Below are 22,300 nucleotides of genomic sequence, written 5' to 3' on the forward strand. Positions count from 1 at the left end.
CTTATTCACTCAATGTTTCCTTGTAAATGTTGCCATATCAAAGCAAAGAGTCAATGGGAGCAAAGAAGAAGACTTATAAAGCCAATGGCTCCTTAAGAACAAACTAGGGAGAAGTATTCCATCAGCCAGAACATACTGTAAAGCTCAAATAAGACAATGTGGTATTTGCATAGGAATGGAACAACAAACCAATGAAACTGAATAGTCCAGAAATAGGCCTATGCTTATTACAAAGCAGACATTGAAGATTAGTGGAGGAAAAAAGGACTGTTCAGTAACTGGTGGTGTTGAGATACGTGTTTATCCAATTTTATGGGGAGAAAATTATGATGAAAAATTATGGAAAACACAGAAATCAATTCCATGTAAATATAAAATGCAAACCATAAGATATTTGGAAAATAATATAATTGAATCTTTTTATGACCCTATAGTAGTAAGAAAGGCTTTCTTAAACAAGAATCAAAAAACACAATCTATCTCTTCTGGGGAATGGTCCAGCATTTGAGATACCGTCGGAGGCTGTCCTACAATACAGCCTCCAACAAAACCAGGCTGTCCCGAACCCCGGGTAATAGAATTGTTCACCTTTATACCAAGAAGGTTGGGAATACACCAAAATCTACATGTGGCATGTAGTTTGTGCTGGGAGAGCTAAAGTTCTCACTTCTGAGGTTGTCTAAAATGAAAAACTATGTCAGCAGGGCGTATGGTGGAGCCATGTGTGCTAAATGTGTCCGTGACAGGATCAAGCGTGCTTTCCTTATCAAGGAGCAGATAATCATTGTGAAAGTGTTGAAGGCACAAGCACAGAGTCAGAAAGCTAAATTAAAAACTAAGCTTTGCTGAGTAATAAAAACAATTAAAAGGTTTGTTCTGCTGTAAAAAAAAAACACCTATAAACATAAAAGAGTAACATCTCAATTAAATTAAAATTATGAAGTTCTCTTCATCAAAAGACACTCCTGAAAGAGTGAATAGACACAACCTAGGAAAAGAAATTTCTAACATCCATATATAACTGAGAAGGCTTAGTCTACAGAATACAGATATAGATGTACACTCCTACAAATCAATAGGAAAAATATAAACAACCCCAATAGAAAAATGGGCAAGACATTAGAAAAAAATTCAGTGAAGAGAAACATAAATGCCTGTAAATATTTAAGAGGATGTTTAACCTCGCTAATGGTCACAAAAATGCAAACTAAAGCTACAACAAGATACCCTTTCACATCTACCAGTGAGACAAATAATCTAAAGTTTGACAAGACAAAGTAAGGACAATGTGGAGTCAATGGGACCTTGTTCCTTGTATATTTTATTTTATTTTTTTGCTGGGGGCTCATATTTTTTTTAGAATATTATCTGTGAAGATTCTTTGTAGGCCATCACGACAATAGGGTTCTTCAAAGCAAGTTTGCAAATGCTTCTGACAGATGTCTGCATGCGTGACCAACCTGGGATCGCTCTAAATTCTAACCTTCAGGTTTCTTGGGATTTCATCCCCTCCATACACATACACGTACACACTCTCTGTGTGAACAGTCTGCAATCCTTAATTGGTGATATGAAGTCTGAGGAGAGACACCCAATTTTTCACGTGGTCCCGATGGAGGTAGGGAAGGCCAGTATATCCATTCTCCCTTACACTGAGCATGAAATCCTTTGGGGCCCGAAACTTGGGGGGTGGGGCTGGAGTTCTAGGCTTTGTCTCCTATTTCCTCTCAGTTTTATCTAATTCAGCAAATGCACTCAAAGCAACAGTCAGCTTTGATGCACTGCTTACTTTTAAGGGTTCTTGTCTTAATTCAGGTTTAGCCACTGAGCATCCTAAGAAAATTTATTCGTGTTATTTTTAATGCACGTGCTAATTTATTTAATTTATTCGTGCTAGTTTTATATTTTATTTAGCATTTTTAATTGTTCCCAGCAAAAGGGTTAGTCAGAGGTCCTAGACCACTGTACTGCCAGAATAAAGCCAAAGATCAGTTTTAAAACATAAAGCTAATTATATTGCTCTCTTGCCTTGAAACTGTCAATGCTGTCCCAATGGCATATAGAATAAAGTTTAAGCTCTTTAGCATTCCTATAAGTGGCCTGACCTGTTCAAGAGGAATAAGGGAAACTCTCCCAGAGGAGAAGCAGAATGGAGGTTGAACCTGAATCAAAGGCAACTGAAACAAAAGACAAGAGAGAGGAGAAAAATGTCAATTCATCCTAATTAGCAAAGCCAATGGGCAAGGGAATATTTAAGTCTAGTATAGAAAGAGTTCAGTATCCAACCTGTCTGGGCAGCAGGTTAGAATCAAATCAAGACGGTAGGACGTTAGTGGCTCTCAGAGCTCAGAGAGTCAAGAATCAGTGGAGTGTGTGAGAAATCAAGGTCGTCAGCAGCCCCAGCCCAACCGCATGGAAGGACAGAGGACACTGAGAACCCACACGAAAGGGGCAATTAGGCAACCTGGTCACAACTGAGGTAAGACTGGGAAGTTGTCACCCTTTAATTCAAAGGAGGCCATGAGGCTAAAACACACCAAACAGGGGGCATGGGAGCAGCTGACCTCATGTTTAGTAGCTCTCTGGTCTTGGGCATGGGACTTCCTGACCAATAGTTGGTTGGAGGTACTTCTTGCAGTGTCAGTGGACCTGGCTCTCACGGGCCATGCCTTCCTGTGGCAGACATCATTACTGTCAGCGACACCAAGGCCTTGCCTGCCAGGGACTGACAAACATCATTAGAAGACCCTTTACCATTGGGCTCCAAACCACTGGTCCACGCTCACCTCCCACTTCTCATTCTATTCCAAATACTACCTCCTGCAACACCACGGCGGCTGACAAGCAACAATCTCTCTAATCTTCCCTCCTTGGCAGGTTGTTTGCTCTTCCTGAACGACTCGGCTCCTCTCAGCTGCATGAAAAATCCCTCCTCTTTCCTTATGCCTCCTTACTTGTTGCCTTAATCAAGACATTTTCTCTGATTCTTTTAGGTTGAGTTTGCTGCCCTCTATGATGGTGTTCTGTCAAGCCCAGCCAACGATTATTTTAATATTATGATTAATTATTATTTTTATCACCATCACCTACATCATTTATCAGGTGCTTACTATTTGTCAGGAACTGCATTACATGCTTTACGTGGATTTTTGCTTTTAACACCCACAGTGATTATCTTCCTCCATTTACAGAGGAGAAAAGTGAGGTTCATAGAGGTTAAGTACCAGCCTAAGATCACATAACTACCAAAGAGATTGAAATACAGTTCATTCTAACTCAAAGCCTATGGTCTTTTGAATAAAATAGCATAATCACATTTATTCATGTCTGTTACCTCCAACAGTAAATAATTAATTTAAAGACTATGTCTTCCTCATTTTTGTATACACAGCATAATGCTTAGCATATAACTGATGCTCTCTAAATATTTAATACATAAAGAAATGAATAAATGACCAGCATTCATTTCAGGCTCTCAGGAACCACAATATCAACTGTAGCACAGAACCAGTAACACAATGTTGAAACTGTCTTTATGTCACTTTAGATTTGGCTCTTAGGCTCCAGAATAAGGGACAGAGAGTAGAGGAAAGGTAGGTAATCAGGTACAAGGAACCAGGCAAGTCAGCACAGTGTCTTTTCAAGTAAAGTAGTTTAATTAGTCAAACAAATGATGATTTTTCTAACAAGTGGTCTATTTCAAACTCTTTTCAAAATAGCCAGCTATCTTAATAATGTCATCTTTTTTTTTTTTTCTAACTGAAATTAATGCAATACCATCAACATCTATTAAACTAAACACTTGCTATGGGGAGAGAGTGGAGGTGGAAGAATACAACATATCTCACAAGCTCCCAGGTTAATTTAAACTCCTTCGCCCTGAAGGAGGTTCGAGTCTTGCTGGAATATATAGCAAGACTATCTCATTTGGGGAGAAAAATTGTAGGACGTTGTGACTCCTTTGCTCAAAACCCTCCAAATGTCTCCCACCTCACTCAGCGCAAAAGCCAAAGTTCTGGTAACAACCATCATTTAACCCCATGCTCTCACTGGTCTCATTTTCTATTCACCCCCTTCACTGAATGCCCTCCAGCAAGACGGCCTCTCTGCCATCCCTCTGAAGGAGGCTTTCACTGACTACTCTATTGAAAATAGCAACCTTTCCCCACTTCACGGGCCATCTCCCTCTTCCCTGCTCTATGTTTCTCTATACCATTTAGGCCCATCTAACATTCTATTTTACTTATTCCTTTTGTCATTGTCTCTCCTCCTCATCCCCCCAGCCCCGCAGAATGTAAGCTTCAAGAGCATTGAGATTTTTGTTGGGTTTGTTCTCTACGGTAATCTCAGCACCAAGATTTATGCCTAACACATAGGAGGCACTAAATATATCATTATTGGAAGAAAGAATGAACGAACCATGATTTGGTTTTATGCAATGACCTATCTGCTCACAGTATTTACTTTGGTGTCCATTTTCCTAATTTCTAAATCACATTGGTATCATAAATTAAAATGCAACTTAAAATTTTTTCACTTGCAATTGATCAATGATGACCAAAAATATCATTGGTCTAGAGTTCTTTTCATTCTTTTCCTGAAATGTCTTACTGAGACTATTGTCTAAAAATGTAATTGTAGTTTTGAGACCCTGGTCTAAATTCTAGCAAATAATAGTTCACATTATCCCAAACACATCAATGTGACTTGCAAAGATATGTGATTTATTTTACTAAAATAAGAAAATCACATAAAACTTGGTTGGAAATAACTACAATGATTAAGATAAAAGACCTGAGGACTCTCTCTTATTGCTCAGATTCTTAGAACCAGATCATTTAACAATAGTTAATTCTGAATTATCAATATTAATTAAGAACCTTATCAATTAGAAAAAATAATCCAAATAGTCAAGAGGTATTTATAACTGGTTTTCAAACACATTATTTCCTTTTTCTCTCTAATTGTTGCTTTTCCTTCCTAATTATATTTTCTTGAAGTTTTGAGCTTAAAGGCTCTGTGCACATACCAATATTAGCAGAAAGCCAGATTGTGATTTAAAAGGGGGAAAAATGGTGAGTTATGGATGACAAAGAGATAACCTGCAAGATGCCAGTATCTTCAGCTCAACAAAAGAAGTCACGTACAAGATTAAACTCATCCTGTCTCCATCTAGTTACCTCACACTGAGGTCAACTTCAAAAATCACCTAAAACCATCTAGAAAATGGCAAACAGTGAGGCTTATCAACAAGGCACATCCACGGTATAATATAAACCTCTTTCAGTTTCAAAAATTGATGGCTGAGGGCTCTTCAGCAGTGGCCTTTGATTCCACATTACTCAGCAGTATGCAAGAGAAAAACAAAGACCCATCATTCTGAACCTCCTATTACAGACCCGGCCAAACTGCAACAAAACATTCTTAAGGAAATTGCTACTGTTATTATGTACTTCCCATACATGTAAACAAGCTTCTTACTTTCAATTCTAAATTTAAAGATAGAACCAAGCAGATAAATATTACATTTTAGAGCAGTATTTTTTCTCTACAAAATATTTGAAACCGGTAAGCATGTATAACTAAAAAAACAAATGGAAAATAACTCCAGAAGTTGAAGATCAATCCATCAAAGCAATTGTTTTTTAATATTCTATTTCTAAATTTGTAAAGTTGGCATAAACAACTCAAACAGAGTAGAACAAAACAGGCAAAACAAAGGAGACAGACACCTTTTCAAGAAATTTTTAACAACCCTGAAGGATAAAAATTAAACGCAGTCATTTAACATACATCTTAACTAATGCAGTTATGTTTTTGATGATGTTGTTGGTTTTCTGAAAGGCTTTACAGTGTCTTCATTTCCCAAAAATAGAGAAGACAAGTAAAAAGACTGCAATTAAGGTTTACACATTAGCTCATAACTTCCCAATTTTTCTTACCAAACACTTCTGTCCCTTTCAACTCCAGAGTTGAAAGTTTCTAAGAAGGATTCTCGGCCTGGAGCACCCAAGAGGAGGGGGATTAAGTACTGAAGTGTGGGCTCCACCTCCAATGACTCTGAGTGAACTGTCCTGGAGTGAGGTCGGGCAGCAGTAGTTTTATAAATCACCCAGGTGATCCTAATGAGTAGTCTTTATTGAAAGTCACTGGATCTGACCCACTTCTCCTAAAAGAAGCCCCCAGGGGGGTAAGTAGGCCCTGCTCAGATACTTGCAATGTTGAGATGCAAAACCTCATTCAAAAAACCCAAAGTCAATTTATTACTTTATAGATGGTCATTTTTCAAACATGAATGGTTATTTTTTACAGGGCACGGTGACCTATCATTTCCCCTAATTACAGAGTTCTTTGCACTCGTCCCTCTTCCTAAAAATGACATCCCCCAATCTCCACAGGACTGGTTCCTCATCATTTAGGTGTGGGCTTCAATGTCACCTCTTGAGAGAGGCTTTTCTGAGCAGGCTTTCCCCAGCCAGTCTCCATCTCTTCACTCATGGCATTTCTCACACCTGAAGCCCGTGTGTGCTTGCAAACTGTCTCCCAGGTCTGAAATATAAACTCCATTCAGTGAGCTCCATCTTATCTGTCTTGTTCAACATTTCACCTTTAGCAAGTGGCATTTTGCTCAACATGGGAGCCATTCAATACAAACTTGTGAGTGAATAGATGAAGCAGAACAAGAAGTAATGGGCAACCTAAAGCAAAAGGAAAAACTCAGATTGGTACATAATGTAAAATAGTTGACGATGTAGATGATAAAATATTGGACTAAGTGTAAATGACAAAATATTTAATCGTGTGTGTGTGTATGTGTGTGTGTGTGTGTGTGTGTGTGTGTATGAAAACAAAGATTCTGATGCCGATTAGGGAGCTGGAAGGGCAGAATGGGGCACCCCAGGGTTGGTGGGGGTCGTGGCAGGGCAGAGCCCAACACTTGGGGCGGTGCATTAGTGGAATTAATAAATAATCAATAAACCACTAAATGGATATATGAAAAGGCAGAGATGGCCCCACGGGGCTCAGGGCAATGGGGGTATACCTGGAGACCACTCTCCTATCCTAGGGGTTTGTGGGAGGGGAGACAGAAAAGAAGTGAAGCTAGCACTCAGTCTCGGCTGGTGACTCTAAGGGCAGCCCACCTAGCAGGAGATGGCGGGTGAGCTGCTGATGGGTCTGGGGGCCATTTGAAGGTGCACAGTAAACAAAAGGGGTTGGGGAAAATAGGTTTGCAGTTTCCTGGTACGAAAATGTTTATCTTCCCCAAATAGCAGATGTCTCTGAGAATAAACGTTCATCTTTGTGAAGCATCGAAAAGAAAGAAAGAAAAATCCTGGAGGCAGTAGACCACCCCCCAACCTCAAAGCAACCACATAGCTTCAAAATGTATCAAGTTTTAAAGTTTCACTGAAACTTTCCCCAAGTTACAGATGAAGTCATCTTAAACTTTTCTCTTATGCATCAGTTTTCTTCTGAAAATCAAAACGTAAATCATAATGAAGATAAACTTTTGATACACTTTGAAAATATTCCAAATATTCAAAAGTCCTAAATACTGTCAAATGCTAAACGTTAAACGTTAAAACAGAAATATTTAACCATGTTAGAAACACGGTGATCTGGTGGTAAGGACGGGAGTGTGAAAAACAGAAACATATGAAATTACTTGGAACACCTGGAAAGATTCAGATTGGAGAGGCACCTTAGAGACCATTCGACATAAACCCCTTTCCAAGCATGAACCCTCCAAGGCAGTATTCCCAGCAAGTGGTTGGCTAGAATCTCCTTAAATTTTTTTGGTGACAGGGACCTCACTACTTACTAAAGAAGGAGGCCTCATTCCATTCTTGGAAAACTACTTGTTACTTCTTTATTTTGATCCAAAATCTAGCTCCCAGGGACCCTACTGGGCCTTGTTCTGCTCTCTGAAGCCAAGTACAAATATGTCAATGAAAACAAACACAATGAATCAGTTTTCTGACATTATAGATGTAACTAGAAAGGTAAAGTGCATCCACAGTGGAAATGAGATTGGGCCAAGTATTCAAAAGAGAACTATGAATTGTTAAAAAAACAAACAAACAACAACAAAAAACTGTGCAGGGATAAAGTACAAGTGTGAAAAAGGTGGATTTTTATGGCTGGAACTGAGTGACCAAAGTGGAAACTGATAAGAGGAAAAACGCAGAAAACAGTTAATACATATCCCTAAAGGCTAGGGGGAAATTATTGCAATTAAGCAACAGTATTCCGTACTTTGTAAAAACTAGAATGAATTTGAAAAGGACAGTTAGATAAATAAGTAGACCAGGTAACTCTAAAATACAGCATCATAGAAGTTTAGAGCTGATAACATCATAGAGATTATCTATTCCAACCTCTTAATTTTATAGACAAAGTAATTAAATCCCAGGAGAACAAGGTATGCATTGACAAAGAAGAACACTTTTGTGGAACATTTTCCTCTCTTGTACGCTCTTCTCCCCATTGCCTGCATAACACGCTAAATCTAAGATGCTGAATAAGATCCTAACCAGCAATCTCAAAACTCAACCATCACAGGGCAAAGATGGGGTGATGTAATGACCCCCAGTTGCCTGGATCATCTAGGCTTCTCGCCAAGACCCAGTATGGACAGGATGTGGCCACACGACAGGACAGGCTCTTGCCGGCCATGGAAACCAGTCACCTATTATGCTCCATCCAGCCGAAAAGACAAGAAATCAAATTCACTGCTAATTCACTCACAAAACTTTCCATTTTTTTCCTTGGTATTATCACACAGGTCTGCCACGGGACAGCCAAACACGCCATCGGTGTCTTTCACACACACCCACACCTGCGTGCTCTGTGCTGACCACCCAAGCAGAACCTGGGCACCTACCAGCTCCCCCACTCCCAGCCCCGTCAATGCTCCCGGAGGCTCTCTGGTTTTCTGCTTTAATCAGTTCCATTTACTTCACACTTTAAACATCAGTACCTTAAAATTACAGTCCTAGAAATATCTGCATTTTAAAAGGCCATACTATTAAATAAAAATCATGATGGCATGATCCCACTTTTATAAAAACAAAGAAATAAGAACAACACAAAAACCCTACGTATGAATTCATATATGTAAAGATATTGAAAAACACATATAAAAGAATACTCACCTAAGTGTTAGCAATCCAGACAGATTTGGGAGGAGAGGAAGAGGAAACTATTACTTTGTATATGACTTTATTTAACTTGCATTGTTGCCATAAACTGTCATAATTACACAATTGTAACTTTTAAAGAGCAACTAAACTCTTATGACCAAAACAAACAAACAAACAAAACATAAAAGTGCTAATGGAATTTCAAGTATCAGCCAGGAAAGGATATGCTGTTGCTCCTAGCCCACCTGACCTAACAGGTCGGGTTACCAGGCCCTCTAGGTCCTCAAGGCGCCTGCCCGGCTGCTTTGCCCATTGTTTATTAGTTTGCACATCCTTTAAGCTCAGAATGCAATCTGACTTAGTTAGTGAACATGTAGTTAAAATTGTTCTATATTACATGTTCTGGAAATTAAGTTTGAATAAAATGACAACCAACTGCATAAATTATTCATTTGTTTTATTAAACTGAGAGTTGAGTATTTGAATCTCATGCAACTTATGTCTCCCCTCAAAGAAAACATGGAGTAAAAAGACTCACACATCCTTGCCATCAACTTCACCCTCTAAAACTACTCTTCCCCCCAGGACCTTCCTTTGTGAATGGAACCACTGTCCATCCATTCTGAGATTCTCAACTCTCCTCTTTTCCTCACTTTCCACATCCAGTCATAGCCAACACCAAGTTCCATCCTACACATCCTAAATAGATCTTAGTTTTGTCCCCTCCTCACTATCCCTACGGCCTCTGAACAGCTCCAATCCACCCTCTGTGACCACACCATGACCTTCTAAACTGCAGTTCGGACAGATGTTTCACCCTCTCAGATAGTATGGTGAAGTGATAAGAAAGTAGGCTCCCACCCCAAATCAGGTTTCATCACTTACTTAGCTTCGTGGCCTCGAGAAGAATCCTTAGCCTAAGACCGGTGTACCTTCCTCTTCTGTATAATTCAAGTAATACTACCATGTAAAAGGATTATTATAAGAATTAGAGATAAGGCATGAAAAGCACCTAGTCCTAAATGGAGCTTGGTACATAGTGCACGCAATGCTTTATTATTTTTATTATTTTCTTATCTGTAAAAATTGGCAATAAGCCTCTGAGTTACTTTGAAGATTAAATGAGATAAGACCTCAGGCACCAAACACAGTTACTAAGTGTTTCCTTTCATTTCCTTTCAATGGTCTCCCATTCCCAAGACAAAATGTGCTTACTGCCACTTTCCCACTTTCATCTTCTGCCGCCTGACTTCACATATCTTTTCTTCAGCATAATTAATTAATAGTAAGACTATGCCTCTCTTCATGCCCTCCTCTCCTTCAAAGCCACATTTACAGGTGTAACCTTATGTGCGGGACAGTCCTTTATTATATATATTTCAACATGCAAGTAACTATAATATTTTCAAAATTCGAATGTAATATCTATAAAGTACAAAAGTGTATAAGGGGACAATAGGGCAGATTATTTGTAAGCATGAAATTCTGAAGAAAATCTTCAAACCATGGCTGCTGTATGTGTTCATGCAAACATGGTGAATGTGATGAAAGATTATAAAATCTTGCTAAATGATATCTAAGAAGCAACTTTGCTAGAGATGAAATGTTGAGTTGAAATAAAAAAAAGGGATGATGCAAGGTAAAGCAATTGCGTGGAAAACAAATGTGATTCAAAGTTATTATGTCTGTTGAGGATGATAAACAACCATATGCTGATATATTTTAGATGTTTTAATTAACTTTAAATAAATGGGATACATATAAATATTTCTTCTTTAAAAACAATAAGAAAAATACTAGCTTAGGTAAATAAATTAAACATTAACTTTCTATATGTTTATTCATAGATTGGAAAAGGAAGCTGGGTTTCCCCCCCAATATAATTTCATGATTAGAATTTACAGACATAAAGAAGCTAACAATCTTTCTAAATATCTGAGGGTAAAATATTAGCTCTTTAAAGATGAAGCCAGGTAATTAAATAGCTTTAATCCGGTCCCTAATGTGACAATCTCTAAAAGTATATAAGTTAAATGTTTATTTCTTAAATGATGTCACTATAGCCCTGTAAAAGTATACAGTTGTCTCCAGAAGAAGCTGTTCAACACCCAGAAAGTGCTTCTTCAGCAGCTCGTGCTCAGCCTTGGTGTCAGCTTTGAGCAAATGAGCTGAAGAGTCTTAGTCCATTGTCTACTGTAACCTAGGTGTAAAACTTCTCTAGAGTTGTCACGCGGATGTTTTCTAAAATGCTACCAGAAATGCTGAGTCATTCCTTTCTTTGGAGATCTTTTTAAACTTCACTACATTTAATATTTTAAGCATTTTCTAAGTTTAAAAAAATAACTTAAATTTAAATTTTAGGGTTGTCTTTAAATGCCTGTACATTTTCAGTTTTCCAATTATTTTAGAATAATGACTGGTCTTCAAACACTATTTTGGTCTGGGGACAGACGCAGCGCTGATTTACGCACATCCCAAACATAAAATCAGCCAGGCCCTGAACAGAACTGGCATGCGTGCCCATCACATCATTGAAAAGCAAGTATTATTAATATTTGCGAAATCATAAAGCCATGGTCAAGTATGCTTGTGGACATGTGGCTTTGTCCAGCTGTCCAAAGATAATGAAAAGGAGAACATGATGACATCAGAAGTCATCCTTTTTTCAGATCCTTAGTACTTTTCTTTGAAGTGTGTTCTCTTGGGAATAGAATTACAGCAATCATGTCGGCACGAAGCAGAGCTCTAAATGGTCTCAAGCCAGGCCAAAAAGCAATCTGGACTGAGAAAAGACACGGCTAGAAAAAAACGAATGACCTCACTATCTTGATTTTGCACATCTTCAGGCAACACTGCTCACTTGCATTACTGTCCTAACAGCACACAGCCTGGAGAGAAAGGCAGCAACTGCTGGGTTCTGGCTCTCAGAAACAAAACAACCTGTAAAGACTGAGCCATGTTACCACACTGAAAATTACTAACGTCCAAGGTGGACTTAGTACAGTATTTTTCTGTTGACATTCCCATAAACTGGTCCAATTATTTGTAAATGATTCATATTTGTTGGCAGAGCCTAAAAATAAGCCAAAGGTTTATTTTATACTTGGCTTCAGAGATATAATGCAACATCATTTACTATATATAGCTGGATATGAACAAAACTTTCTTTTGGAAAATCAGAGCACTCACAAAGTGTATTTTTCAAAAATGACTTCTGTGTGACATCATCACTGGAATATCTTCATTTGCACAATTATTTTGGATTTACTTTTTAAACAGGAAGAATTATTGAGACGGACTTAGCTCATTTAAGTAATTCTCCCAACTAAGTACACATGATATTAGTTAAATGATAAAAATAACAGGTCTCACTATCAAATAATGAAGTATAATGATTATTGTATTACCCTACTGGTGTATAATTGTATAAACCAGTCATTAGGAACCTAAAACTGAATTACGTTTATGCTAAATGCAACTCAAATCACATATGTAAACAAGTATCATTTGGTAAAAATCATCCTGATAAATTCTTATTAACCTCCTGCTATCCAGAAGAAAATATGCCTCAAAATTTTTATAGAAAAAATTATAATTGGTATTTGCATTATTCTGTATTAAGAAACCAGTATTGTACTATTCCTACAAAACACTGTTTTCTCATTTTTCCCATTATTGCTGAAGAAAGTAATACAGGTAGGTTTTAATACTAGTCACTTCCTATACTTTCTAATTTTCTTAGTCTTTCTCTGACACTAACCAATATTGATTAGTGAATGCTTGATAAAGGTATCTTCTTCCAGTATAAATTTATTATTTCATAAAATATCTATTGCACACTCACTATGTTAGGCTTTGCGTTAAAGACTTTGGATGCAAAGTAAATTAAGACAGATTCCTTGCCTAAGAGCTCATGGTCTAGTAATAGCAAGATAATTGCATTAACGTTTACTACGCAGGGAAGGGCAATGGCACAGAAGAAAACCCTAAAAGAGTTGTTTCAATGGAGCAGAGTCAGTTAACAGTTACATTCCTTTTCATTAAATTTCATTCAATTATGTCTATGTCCTTTATCAAGGAGGTGATGGCTTAACACTGACTGGTTTGTACTTCCTTGTCTTGGCAAAGCAGTGGTGATAGGGGTAGACAACATCAAAACATCTCAGCATCAAAACATCTCTGAGAATTACAATCACCATCCTGTTTCCTGACTTCACAAGGTTTAGCATAACTGAATTTAAACATATCAACCTAGGCCCTAATCTAAGTTGGAAAATACCAGTAAGTCCAGCTGTTATTAAGACATGTACGTGGTCAGACAAACATGAACTAGAAATGTACAACCGGATACACAAAAATCAGATTTCTAGGTAGGATTTTTACCATATATTTATTTTTTGGTATGTAGGCATCAGAATAAAAATAAGATGTACCTAAAAGTATAAATGCTCACCATATTATATACTAAATTAGAAGGCAAGCTGATTAGTTATATCATAATATTTTTAACGACTCAAAACAATATGCCCCTCACAAAAAAAACTGTTTGCGAACATTATAAGAAAAACATTATTGATAATATTATATACCAAACTAAAGTTAACATTTAAAATGTCTATATGCACCTAAAAATAAAGACTTGCCACAAAGAAAAGCAGTGTGTACATTTAAATTTATAACTGGTTATTTGCTACCCATAGTGCCTCAGGAATCAGATAAAACAAGACTGAATTCCTTCAATAATATGTATATTCTTATGAGTGTTTGATAGTAAATCAAAGCATATTCAGTATTTTCTTCCAATACATTAGCCAGTCTTTAAAAGAAGCCAAATATCAAAAGAGTAAAGAGGACAAGTGTCTATTTGTGATATTCCAGTTTTATAAATACAGCCATTTCAAAAAGAAGAGCCTCATTTGAAATGCACAGCGACCCACATACTTGATCTATACCACTCTTCAGACCATTGGTAGGGGAGTTAACTATTCCCTGGTCAGGGTGACCTTATAAGACTAGTGCAAGGCCCAGCCTGCCTCACTCAGGTGATGTCAAGGCAGGCAGATCACCCAGCAGAGTTGTTTTTCACCCGCAGCCAGTTGACAAGAATAACTAAAGCCAAGGAGAATCAAGATTGCCCGGCCTTTGTCAAATGGGATTGGCGGGATGTTCTAACCTTCTCTCATCAGAGTGCTTACATTCAGCAGAAGGTGGAGGAGAGGTGCCATAGATTCTACCTCCTGCAATTGTGGGTCCTCAGCACAAACCTACTTATCGCCTTGGGGATTATGGGATTGTCACTGAAACCTGGGTTTGCACTAACAGCAGTTTTCAGAAGTTTGATTTACACATTCCAACCTAGTAGAATGTCGCCTTAGAGTGCTGAGACTTCAAGACTCTTATGAATCTCCCTCCCCCACAGCCATTGCATCCCAAATTCCTGCTTATACATTCACTTCCTGGGCAATTTTCCTCTTATGGGAAAAACAATGGACTCTTTCAATCTTCTCTTATCAACAAAGGGCTCTAAGATGAAGAAACAATCCTTGCAATCGCATCCTTTCCGACTTCTTTATAAATGATGAGTGGGCGTGGGGGGGGGGCGTGGGGGGAGAACAGAGGAGGGAGTAGGTGGCACACAACTCACCTCTTTGAGCTGCTCCAGCTCCTGTTTAAGGCTGTCGTACTCAGCCTCCAGCTCGTCATACTGTTGTTTGAGAGTCAGCTTCTCCTCCAGGACCACCAGCCCGTACTCGGCAGCCTGGATCTTCTCATGGGTGGTCTCTGTGAGCTCCTTGGTCAGCCTCTCTATCTCAGTCTTATAATGGTCCACAGTCTGCAATACCTCTTCTGCGGCCATATCCCCGGTGGATGGAGGCAGGAGGCGGGGGACAGGGTGGGGGAGATGGATGCAAAGCAGGCAGGTAAGGGACAAGGAAATGGGGAGGGAAGGGTAAAAATGGAAAAGAAAAAGTGTGGCTGGGTGAACGAGCAGAGCAATGCAGCTAGCTACGCTACCCGAGAAACTGACGTGAAATGCAACATGGAGAATGCAGGGGAAAGGATCAGGGGCAAGGCGGCAGCTGCTGCCGCATGTGTCCTCTGGGCCTGCCCCTGCGTGCGGTCAGCAGCCGTGCGGCATGGCCCGGGCTGCAGCGGCCGGAGGCGGCGAGGGGCTCGGGATTCTGCTTATTCAGAGGCGCCTGGCCGCCATGTCTCCCGGGCAGCGTCACTGCGGTCTCCCCCAGGCCCCTCGCGCTTCGGCTCGCGTCTCACTCGCTCGCTCCACCTGCTCCCTCTGGCTGTGCTGCAGCCGGTGCGGAATGATGCAGTCTCGGGCCCGCTCCCTCCCTTCACGCCTGGCCGGGACACCGAGCAGGGGGCGGGGAGACGGATGGAGTCAGCGCGGGGGGAGGAAGGAAGGATCAGACGGTTACATCCCGAGGCACCTCCCGCCGGGTGCGCTGGGCGCCGCCGCTGTCAACTGCGCCCGGGGGCGCGCGGGGAGGGAGCCTCCGCCCTGCCCCGCCCGCAGTTCCTCGCAGGGCTTTGCCGGAGTGGACATCCAAGCCCGCGACAGTGCGTGGGCGCCCCTGGTCTCTCGCTAAGCTGTGAGCCCAAGCTCTGCAAACTGTCTGGAATCGGCGCCTTTCCCAAAGAAAAGCAAATAGTAACTAACGCGCTCGGGGCTCGAGCATCCTTCTCGCTGCCTGAGCTCTCAGCGTTCTTCCCGGGCCTCCGGCACCCAAACGCTGTGCTTCCAAAGCCTGCCAGGCGCGCCCCAAGGCTCCCTCTTCCGCCCCGTCTCCTTGCCTCCCCCTTCTCTCCCCTCCTTTCTCTAGCTTGGCCTGGTTCACCTCCCACTCTTAACAAATAACCTTATTGCCACGTCAGGGAAGTCTTCTCTAAAGATTGCTTGACCAAGCCCAAGCTTTCTGGAAAGAAGCCTCTAGGTGCCATTACGTATTCTATGGATTCTTCAGTAAAGGAAAACTGCATGAAATTTCCAATATATGACATCAACAATACCCTACAATAAACATGTTTCAAGTAGTAAGAGCTAATAGATCTTGAGACCATGTGCCAAGTATTCCTCTGAGTATGGTACACACATTCTCTCCCATCCTAACAACTCTTTGAGGTAGGAACCAATATCCCCAATTTACAGGTGATGAAAGATAGACACAGGGAACTTGAGTGATTTGCCCAAAGTCAGGCAACTCTGAAGTGGTAAAACCAAAATTCAATCATAACGCCAAAGCCCTGAACTGGATCATTATGTTGGCTTCACCTTCACTCATTCCGAATACAAACCCAGCATCTAAATATTAATTGCTAAAAAAAATGACCACTTTAATCAGTATGAACAGTGACAATGAAAAGTCACAAACGGAGGTCAAGGCAAAGTCAGCGAGAGAAAGACTAGAGAAGAGAGGAGAAGAGAGAACAACTAAGAAGAAAGGCAGCAATAGGAGCAAAAAGAGCAATTTCTGTGTAACTAGGAAGCTGGAGGATCAATAGACCAACGGTCTGACCAGTTCCTTGCCTCTCTCCTGGGTAGCACTTATTACACAGCTTTTTCTCAGTGGCCAGGTGTTCAACACACACACACACACACACACACACACACACACACACACAGAGACACACACACAGCTTCCTCAGTTAGAAAGCAGGACTCAACTCTCCCATCATTGTGTGCATGGTAAAGAAAAAAAGACAGTTGCTGACGGTGTGATTTCCAGTGCCTCCCAAAACAGACAAGAAAGCTCCCTTCCAGACGCTGTAATTACAACATAACATTCTGTGATAAATATAAATAGATAAATAAATAAATGGAGCAAACACTTGAAACTTGTGACCACCATGAACTCTAACCTGGCAGAGAAGGGGGGATGATAAAGACCACATCATTGCACCTACGCACTGCAGCTGGGAAGCCACACGTGTGCTCCTGTAGCATGTATCCTCTATCACAGTGGTGAATGATCATGAACTGCTGAAGAGAAAAGAAAAGAAACCTGTCATTGCAACTAGCTAAAACTGCCTTCCTCCCAGTCTGCCCCTGGCGGGCGTCCCTCCACAAAGTGTAAGCATAGCCTTTTTAAAGGGATCATGACACTTGGAGTAGATTGCCTGCGTCTCCCTTTCCTGTGGGTAGAATGAAGAAGGGAGTTTGCCTCTGTGACTTCCCTTTTTCTAAGTTCCATTGCTGCCCATTTCCTATGCTCTATCCTGTACCATTTTCTGATTGACACATTTTTGTGAATGTATTCAGTCTGACTTCATTCAGACATGTACACTATCCTAATAAGATTTTGCTTATTACAACTTTGATCCTTTCTATGTTGGTATTTAACTTGAAAAAATTAAACTTATTTCCTTATACTATACACCATACTCTTGTAGTACTGTATAGTTACATTTCTCTCTCTCATGTATATGTCATACACATCATGTATATGTAAGATATAGAGATAGAAATGTCAGTGTAGGTGTAAATACAGATAAATAAGAATAGATTTGGATAGAGATAGACATAGATATAGATGTATCAATGACAAGTATCTAGAAAATTATTTCTTAAACCATTCTTGGAAGTAGGGTTTTCTCATATTTCTTTATCCTAACAGCCTCCAATTGCTTATGGAACTTTCTCACTTACAAATATTTAGGAAAAATTGTATTTTGTGACTTAGTACCTCAAACCAACCTCTCACCAAACCAACTTTGTCAGCATAAATACTGCATTCTCTTGCTCTCAGTCATTCATTCAATTATTAAACAGATGTTTATTAAGTACCCATTATGTCCTCAGTACAATAGTAGGCACTGTGAAATCAATGACCAATGTGATGTCAATGGTCAATGGTCCCTGATCTCATGGAGCTTTTATTATGGGAGGGACAAACTAACAAAACAGACCCAAAAAACCCAAGCAACAACAAAAAGATAAGTTAATATACTAATTCCAAATTATAACATTGACAGTGGGATACAGCATGGTAGTTAAGAGTCCGCTTCCAACTTTGCCCTTTCCTGGCTGTGTGTGCTTCCATGGCCTCATTCTGAAAGAGGGGGTAATGATATAACTACTAATGAGATTGTTGTGAATAGAATAATATTTGCCACATCGGAAGCAGCATATATATTCAGTTTTTGCGTTTTTGAAGAAAAACAGGGTAAGATTTAAGCAAGTTAGAATAAGGAATTTAGGTGTTATACACCTGAAACTAATATAATGTTACATGTCAATTATATCTAAATTGTAAAAAGTATATGGTCTTTCAAAATGCAAACATTCACTGAGTTAAAAATTTCCCAAGGCAAATGAATTTCACACTACACAAGAACCAGAAGAGTCAAGATACTTCTGTTCAGCTTCTCGGCATGCATTAGAAAAATCTGTAAATAGCCCAACTAACTAAATCAGGAGCTCCCCCCATCCCCACACTGGTGTCCTAGGGCATGGTTACAGAGGATGCTCATATAAGATCATGAATAAGGGATCTAGCAAAGTCTTGTAGTGGGGCAATCAACAGTTTAATGCAAGTTCAGGAAGGAACAAGGCCCTCCCTATATCTCTATGAGAAGAAACAGGTGTAGAACCTGGGACACTGGTCATGGGCATGTTGCTATTCATGTGCAGTATATCTGATAGGGAAGGAAGGTTCAGTTCCCAAACCTCTCCTGGGCACAGAAATCTCCTCGTCCTGGACACCCTGTCTTCTTGGGCAACTCCAGGGATCAGCTTCTAGTTTTCTGAGGCCCCTGTGGAAATCCTTCTCCCCAACCTGTTTTCCCCACCTTGTCTTTATGCCACCTCACCATACTCCTACCCCCCAAACAAATCAAATCAAAACAAAACTTATTTTCTTCTTCCTGTCCCTTGATTTGATGGCTAACCAAACCTACTGTTTTATTGGACAAAGCAAATCACAGAGCTGAGCTAGAGTCACTATGGAAGGGTACTACCAAACAGCTTGGATGATGGAAAGGAAAGATTTTATGGTCACAGATAGATTTTTGCAAAACTGATTTATATATAAGCATACCTCAGAGATATTGTGCATTCAGTTCCAGACCATTGCAATAAAGCAAATATTGCAATAAAGTGAGTCACACAATTTTTTTAGTTTCCCAGTGCATATAAAAGTTAGGTTTAACCACACTGTAGTCTATTAAGTGTGTAATAGCATTATGTCTTAAAAAAGCAATGTACATACCTTAATTAAAAAATACTTTATTGGGGTGGCCAGTTGGCTCAGTTGGTTAGAATGTGGTGCTCTTAATGGCAAGGTTGCCGGTTCGATCCCCTCATGGGCCACTGTGAGCTGCGCTGTCCACAGCTAGATTGAAACAACTACTTGTCTTGCTTGGAGCTGATGGGTTCTGGAAAAACACAATTTAAAAAAAATACTTTATTGCTAAAAAATTCTAACCATCATCTGAGCCATCAGTGAGTTGTAATTTTTTTGTTGGTAGAGGGTCTTGCCTTAATGTTGATGCTGCTGAAGGAGGGGCGGCTGTGGCAATTTCTTAAACTAAGACAACAATGAAGTTTGTCGCATTGATCGAATCTTTCATGAACAGTTTCTCTGTCACATACGATGCTATTTGATAGCATTTTATACAGAGTAGAATTTCTTTCAAAATTGGAGTCAATCCTCTCAACCCTGCTGCTGCTTTATTAACTAATTATATGTAATGTTCTAAATCCTTTGTTGTCATTTCAACAAGCTTCACAGCATCTTCACCAGGAGTAGATTTCACCTCAAGAAACCATTTTTTGGCTCATCTGTAAGAAGCAACTCCTCTTCCATTAAAGTTTTTTCTTTTTTTTTTCATGAGATTATAGCATTTCAGTCACATCCTCAGGCTCCACTTCTAATTCTAGTCCTCTTGCTATTTCCACCTCATCTGCAGTTACTTCCTCCATTGAAGTCTTAAACCTCTCAAAGTCAATACTGCGGGTTGAAATCAACTTCTTCTAAATTCCCTTTAATGTTGATATTTTGACCTCTTCCCATGAATTATGAATATTCTTACTGGCATCTAAAATAGTGAATCCTTTTCAGGTTTTCAATTTACTTTGCCCAGATACATAAGCGAATCATTATCTATAGCAGCTATAGCCTTACAAAATGCGTTTCTTAAATAGTAAGACTTAAAAGTTGAAATTATTTCTTGATCTGTGGGCTGCAGAATATATGAGGTGCTAGGGATCTCCACAAAAAAAGAAATACAATAAAATAAGGAGATTCATTTTAAGGGTAAATCTAGACATACATGGTTTATATAAGAAAAAGAGAGAACACTAAATGGAAATGAAAACAAAGTTGTAAACTTCAATGAAACAATGAAAAGTCACATATAAGCACAGATTCTGTGCATCAGCCACTGTTACTTGTGCAACGCAGAGCTCCTCAGACCCCAGGGTGAAAGTCTTGAAAGGAATTCCACTTAAGTCAGGGAAGTTCACTTTAAATCATCCCATCACAGAGGACCCAGAGAAAATAACTATTCCATGCAAAGAGTTCTTTGTCCCCAAATCATCTCTACGAATTTAGGCAAACAACCATAGGCATAGAGCATTGCTTATTAGGGAATTGTAAAGGAAGTTAGTATTTGTTGAGAAAATAGTATATACCAGGTACTGTACATACTCAAATTGTTTTTGACTACATACTATGTATCTCTGAAGTATTATCCCTATTTTACAGATGATAAAACTGATGCTCATTAAGTAAAGATGTACATGTTTAACCAGCAGAGCCAGAATCTAAACCCTGGTTTGTCTTCTATAAAGTTCTCTGCTCTTCCTGGGCCTCTTCTACTTCAGACTCAGGTAGCAAGCAGACCGTCACTTTAACCCGATGCCACCTCTGACCTCAGATCGGGGCTTCCAAAGATGTGTGTAGGAAAGGAGAAGCAAGGAAGAGAAAGGTATCAAAATTTAACCTCAGAAGTCTAGTCCAGGGTTCGACAACCTTTCGTTGGAAGAGCCAGTTAGTAAACATTGTAGCTTTGGCAGGCAGCTATACGATAGTCACGACTACTCAACTTAGCCATTGTAGTGTGAAAGCAACCACAGACAATACTTAACAAATGGAGCAGCTCTGTTCCAATAAGATTGTATTTATGGACAGTGACATTTGAATTTCTTATAATTTTTCACATATCACAAAATAGACTTCTGTTTTTTTTCCCAACCATTTAAAAATATAAAAACCACTCTTGGTTCATGGGCTATACAGAAACAGGCCATTGGGCCAGATTTTGCCAACTATCTGTTTGCCAACCCCTACTCTAGTCTAAACCACTCTTTAACTAGTAACTGTTCAAGCAAACATTCTTGTTATCCAACCTTCTACAACTTTCTTCTCAGTGATCTACTTTCTTCTTTTTCCTCACTTTTACCTCATCTTTTAATGTTAATTACTAGATATTATGCCATTTAAATAACAACTCCTATGCTGACATACAAATTTATAGAAATTTAAAAAAAAATAGGGAAGTGATTATTTTCACCGCACGCAGGGGTTGAGGTTAACTCATTTAGGCACTGATAATGTATTATGGCCCAGGCAGTCGGCCTGGTTCTGGAGATAAGATTGAGTCCCAGGCTCACCAACAATAGTATAAAACTCATATGAAAGACACCAATTGAGCATTTTATCTATCAGATATGCTGAAAGCAGTGAGACATACTGCACAAATAGCTCTTTAATAAAATAAACTAAACTGATGAGTAAACGGCAAAACACAACCCCCTTTGCAGCAAATGGCTAAGAGCAATAGACCTGAGATATTTAAAGGGCTACCTAGTAACTAGGCCTAATAACCCAAGAGGATTAATGTTCAAATAACATGATTTTACTCCAACAAACACTGAATCTGATGTGCTGAAATTGTTATTACTGATGTTCCCTTTTCCTTTAAAAGCATTTTTTCTTAATTTGCTGTATTCTGCTGAGTGTATTTACTTACACATTGACACTCGTTTTTATAAGCATGAAATTCCTCCTTTGTAAGAGGAAGTCAATTGTAACAAAGCATGATTCATTTAAAAGTAACTTCATAGCAAACTTTATGAAAGGTAGGCAATCCTGCAGAGAGACATGCTTTATCTTTTGAGCTATTCACTAACAAAATATTTG

The 22,300-nt window shown here is 39.4% G+C and overlaps 1 protein-coding gene and 1 pseudogene across 8 annotated transcripts in view; one reads left to right on the forward strand and one right to left on the reverse strand.

Annotated features, from left to right (window-relative positions):
- BICD1 (BICD cargo adaptor 1) overlaps positions 1-22,300 on the reverse strand; it is a 236,874-nt gene that overhangs the window by 161,320 nt on the left and 53,254 nt on the right. For 3 of the 8 annotated variants that reach the window (XM_019736779.2, XM_019736747.2, XM_019736769.2), the window contains exon 1: positions 14,788-15,875. In XM_019736779.2, the coding sequence (XP_019592338.2) occupies positions 14,788-15,000 (213 nt within the window). In that variant the 5' untranslated portion in view covers positions 15,001-15,875. Of the gene's footprint in view, positions 1-14,787; positions 15,879-19,366; positions 19,533-22,300 lie in introns of those variants that run through there. The other 5 variants (XM_019736733.2, XM_074325845.1, XM_074325844.1 and 2 more) reach the window with 4 other exon arrangements.
- On the forward strand, positions 493-849 carry LOC109449996 (large ribosomal subunit protein eL34; annotated as a pseudogene).

The sequence above is a fragment of the Rhinolophus sinicus genome, linkage group LG02 (assembly GCF_036562045.2).
Source record: "Rhinolophus sinicus isolate RSC01 linkage group LG02, ASM3656204v1, whole genome shotgun sequence".
In the NCBI taxonomy this organism is placed as follows: domain Eukaryota; kingdom Metazoa; phylum Chordata; class Mammalia; order Chiroptera; family Rhinolophidae; genus Rhinolophus; species Rhinolophus sinicus.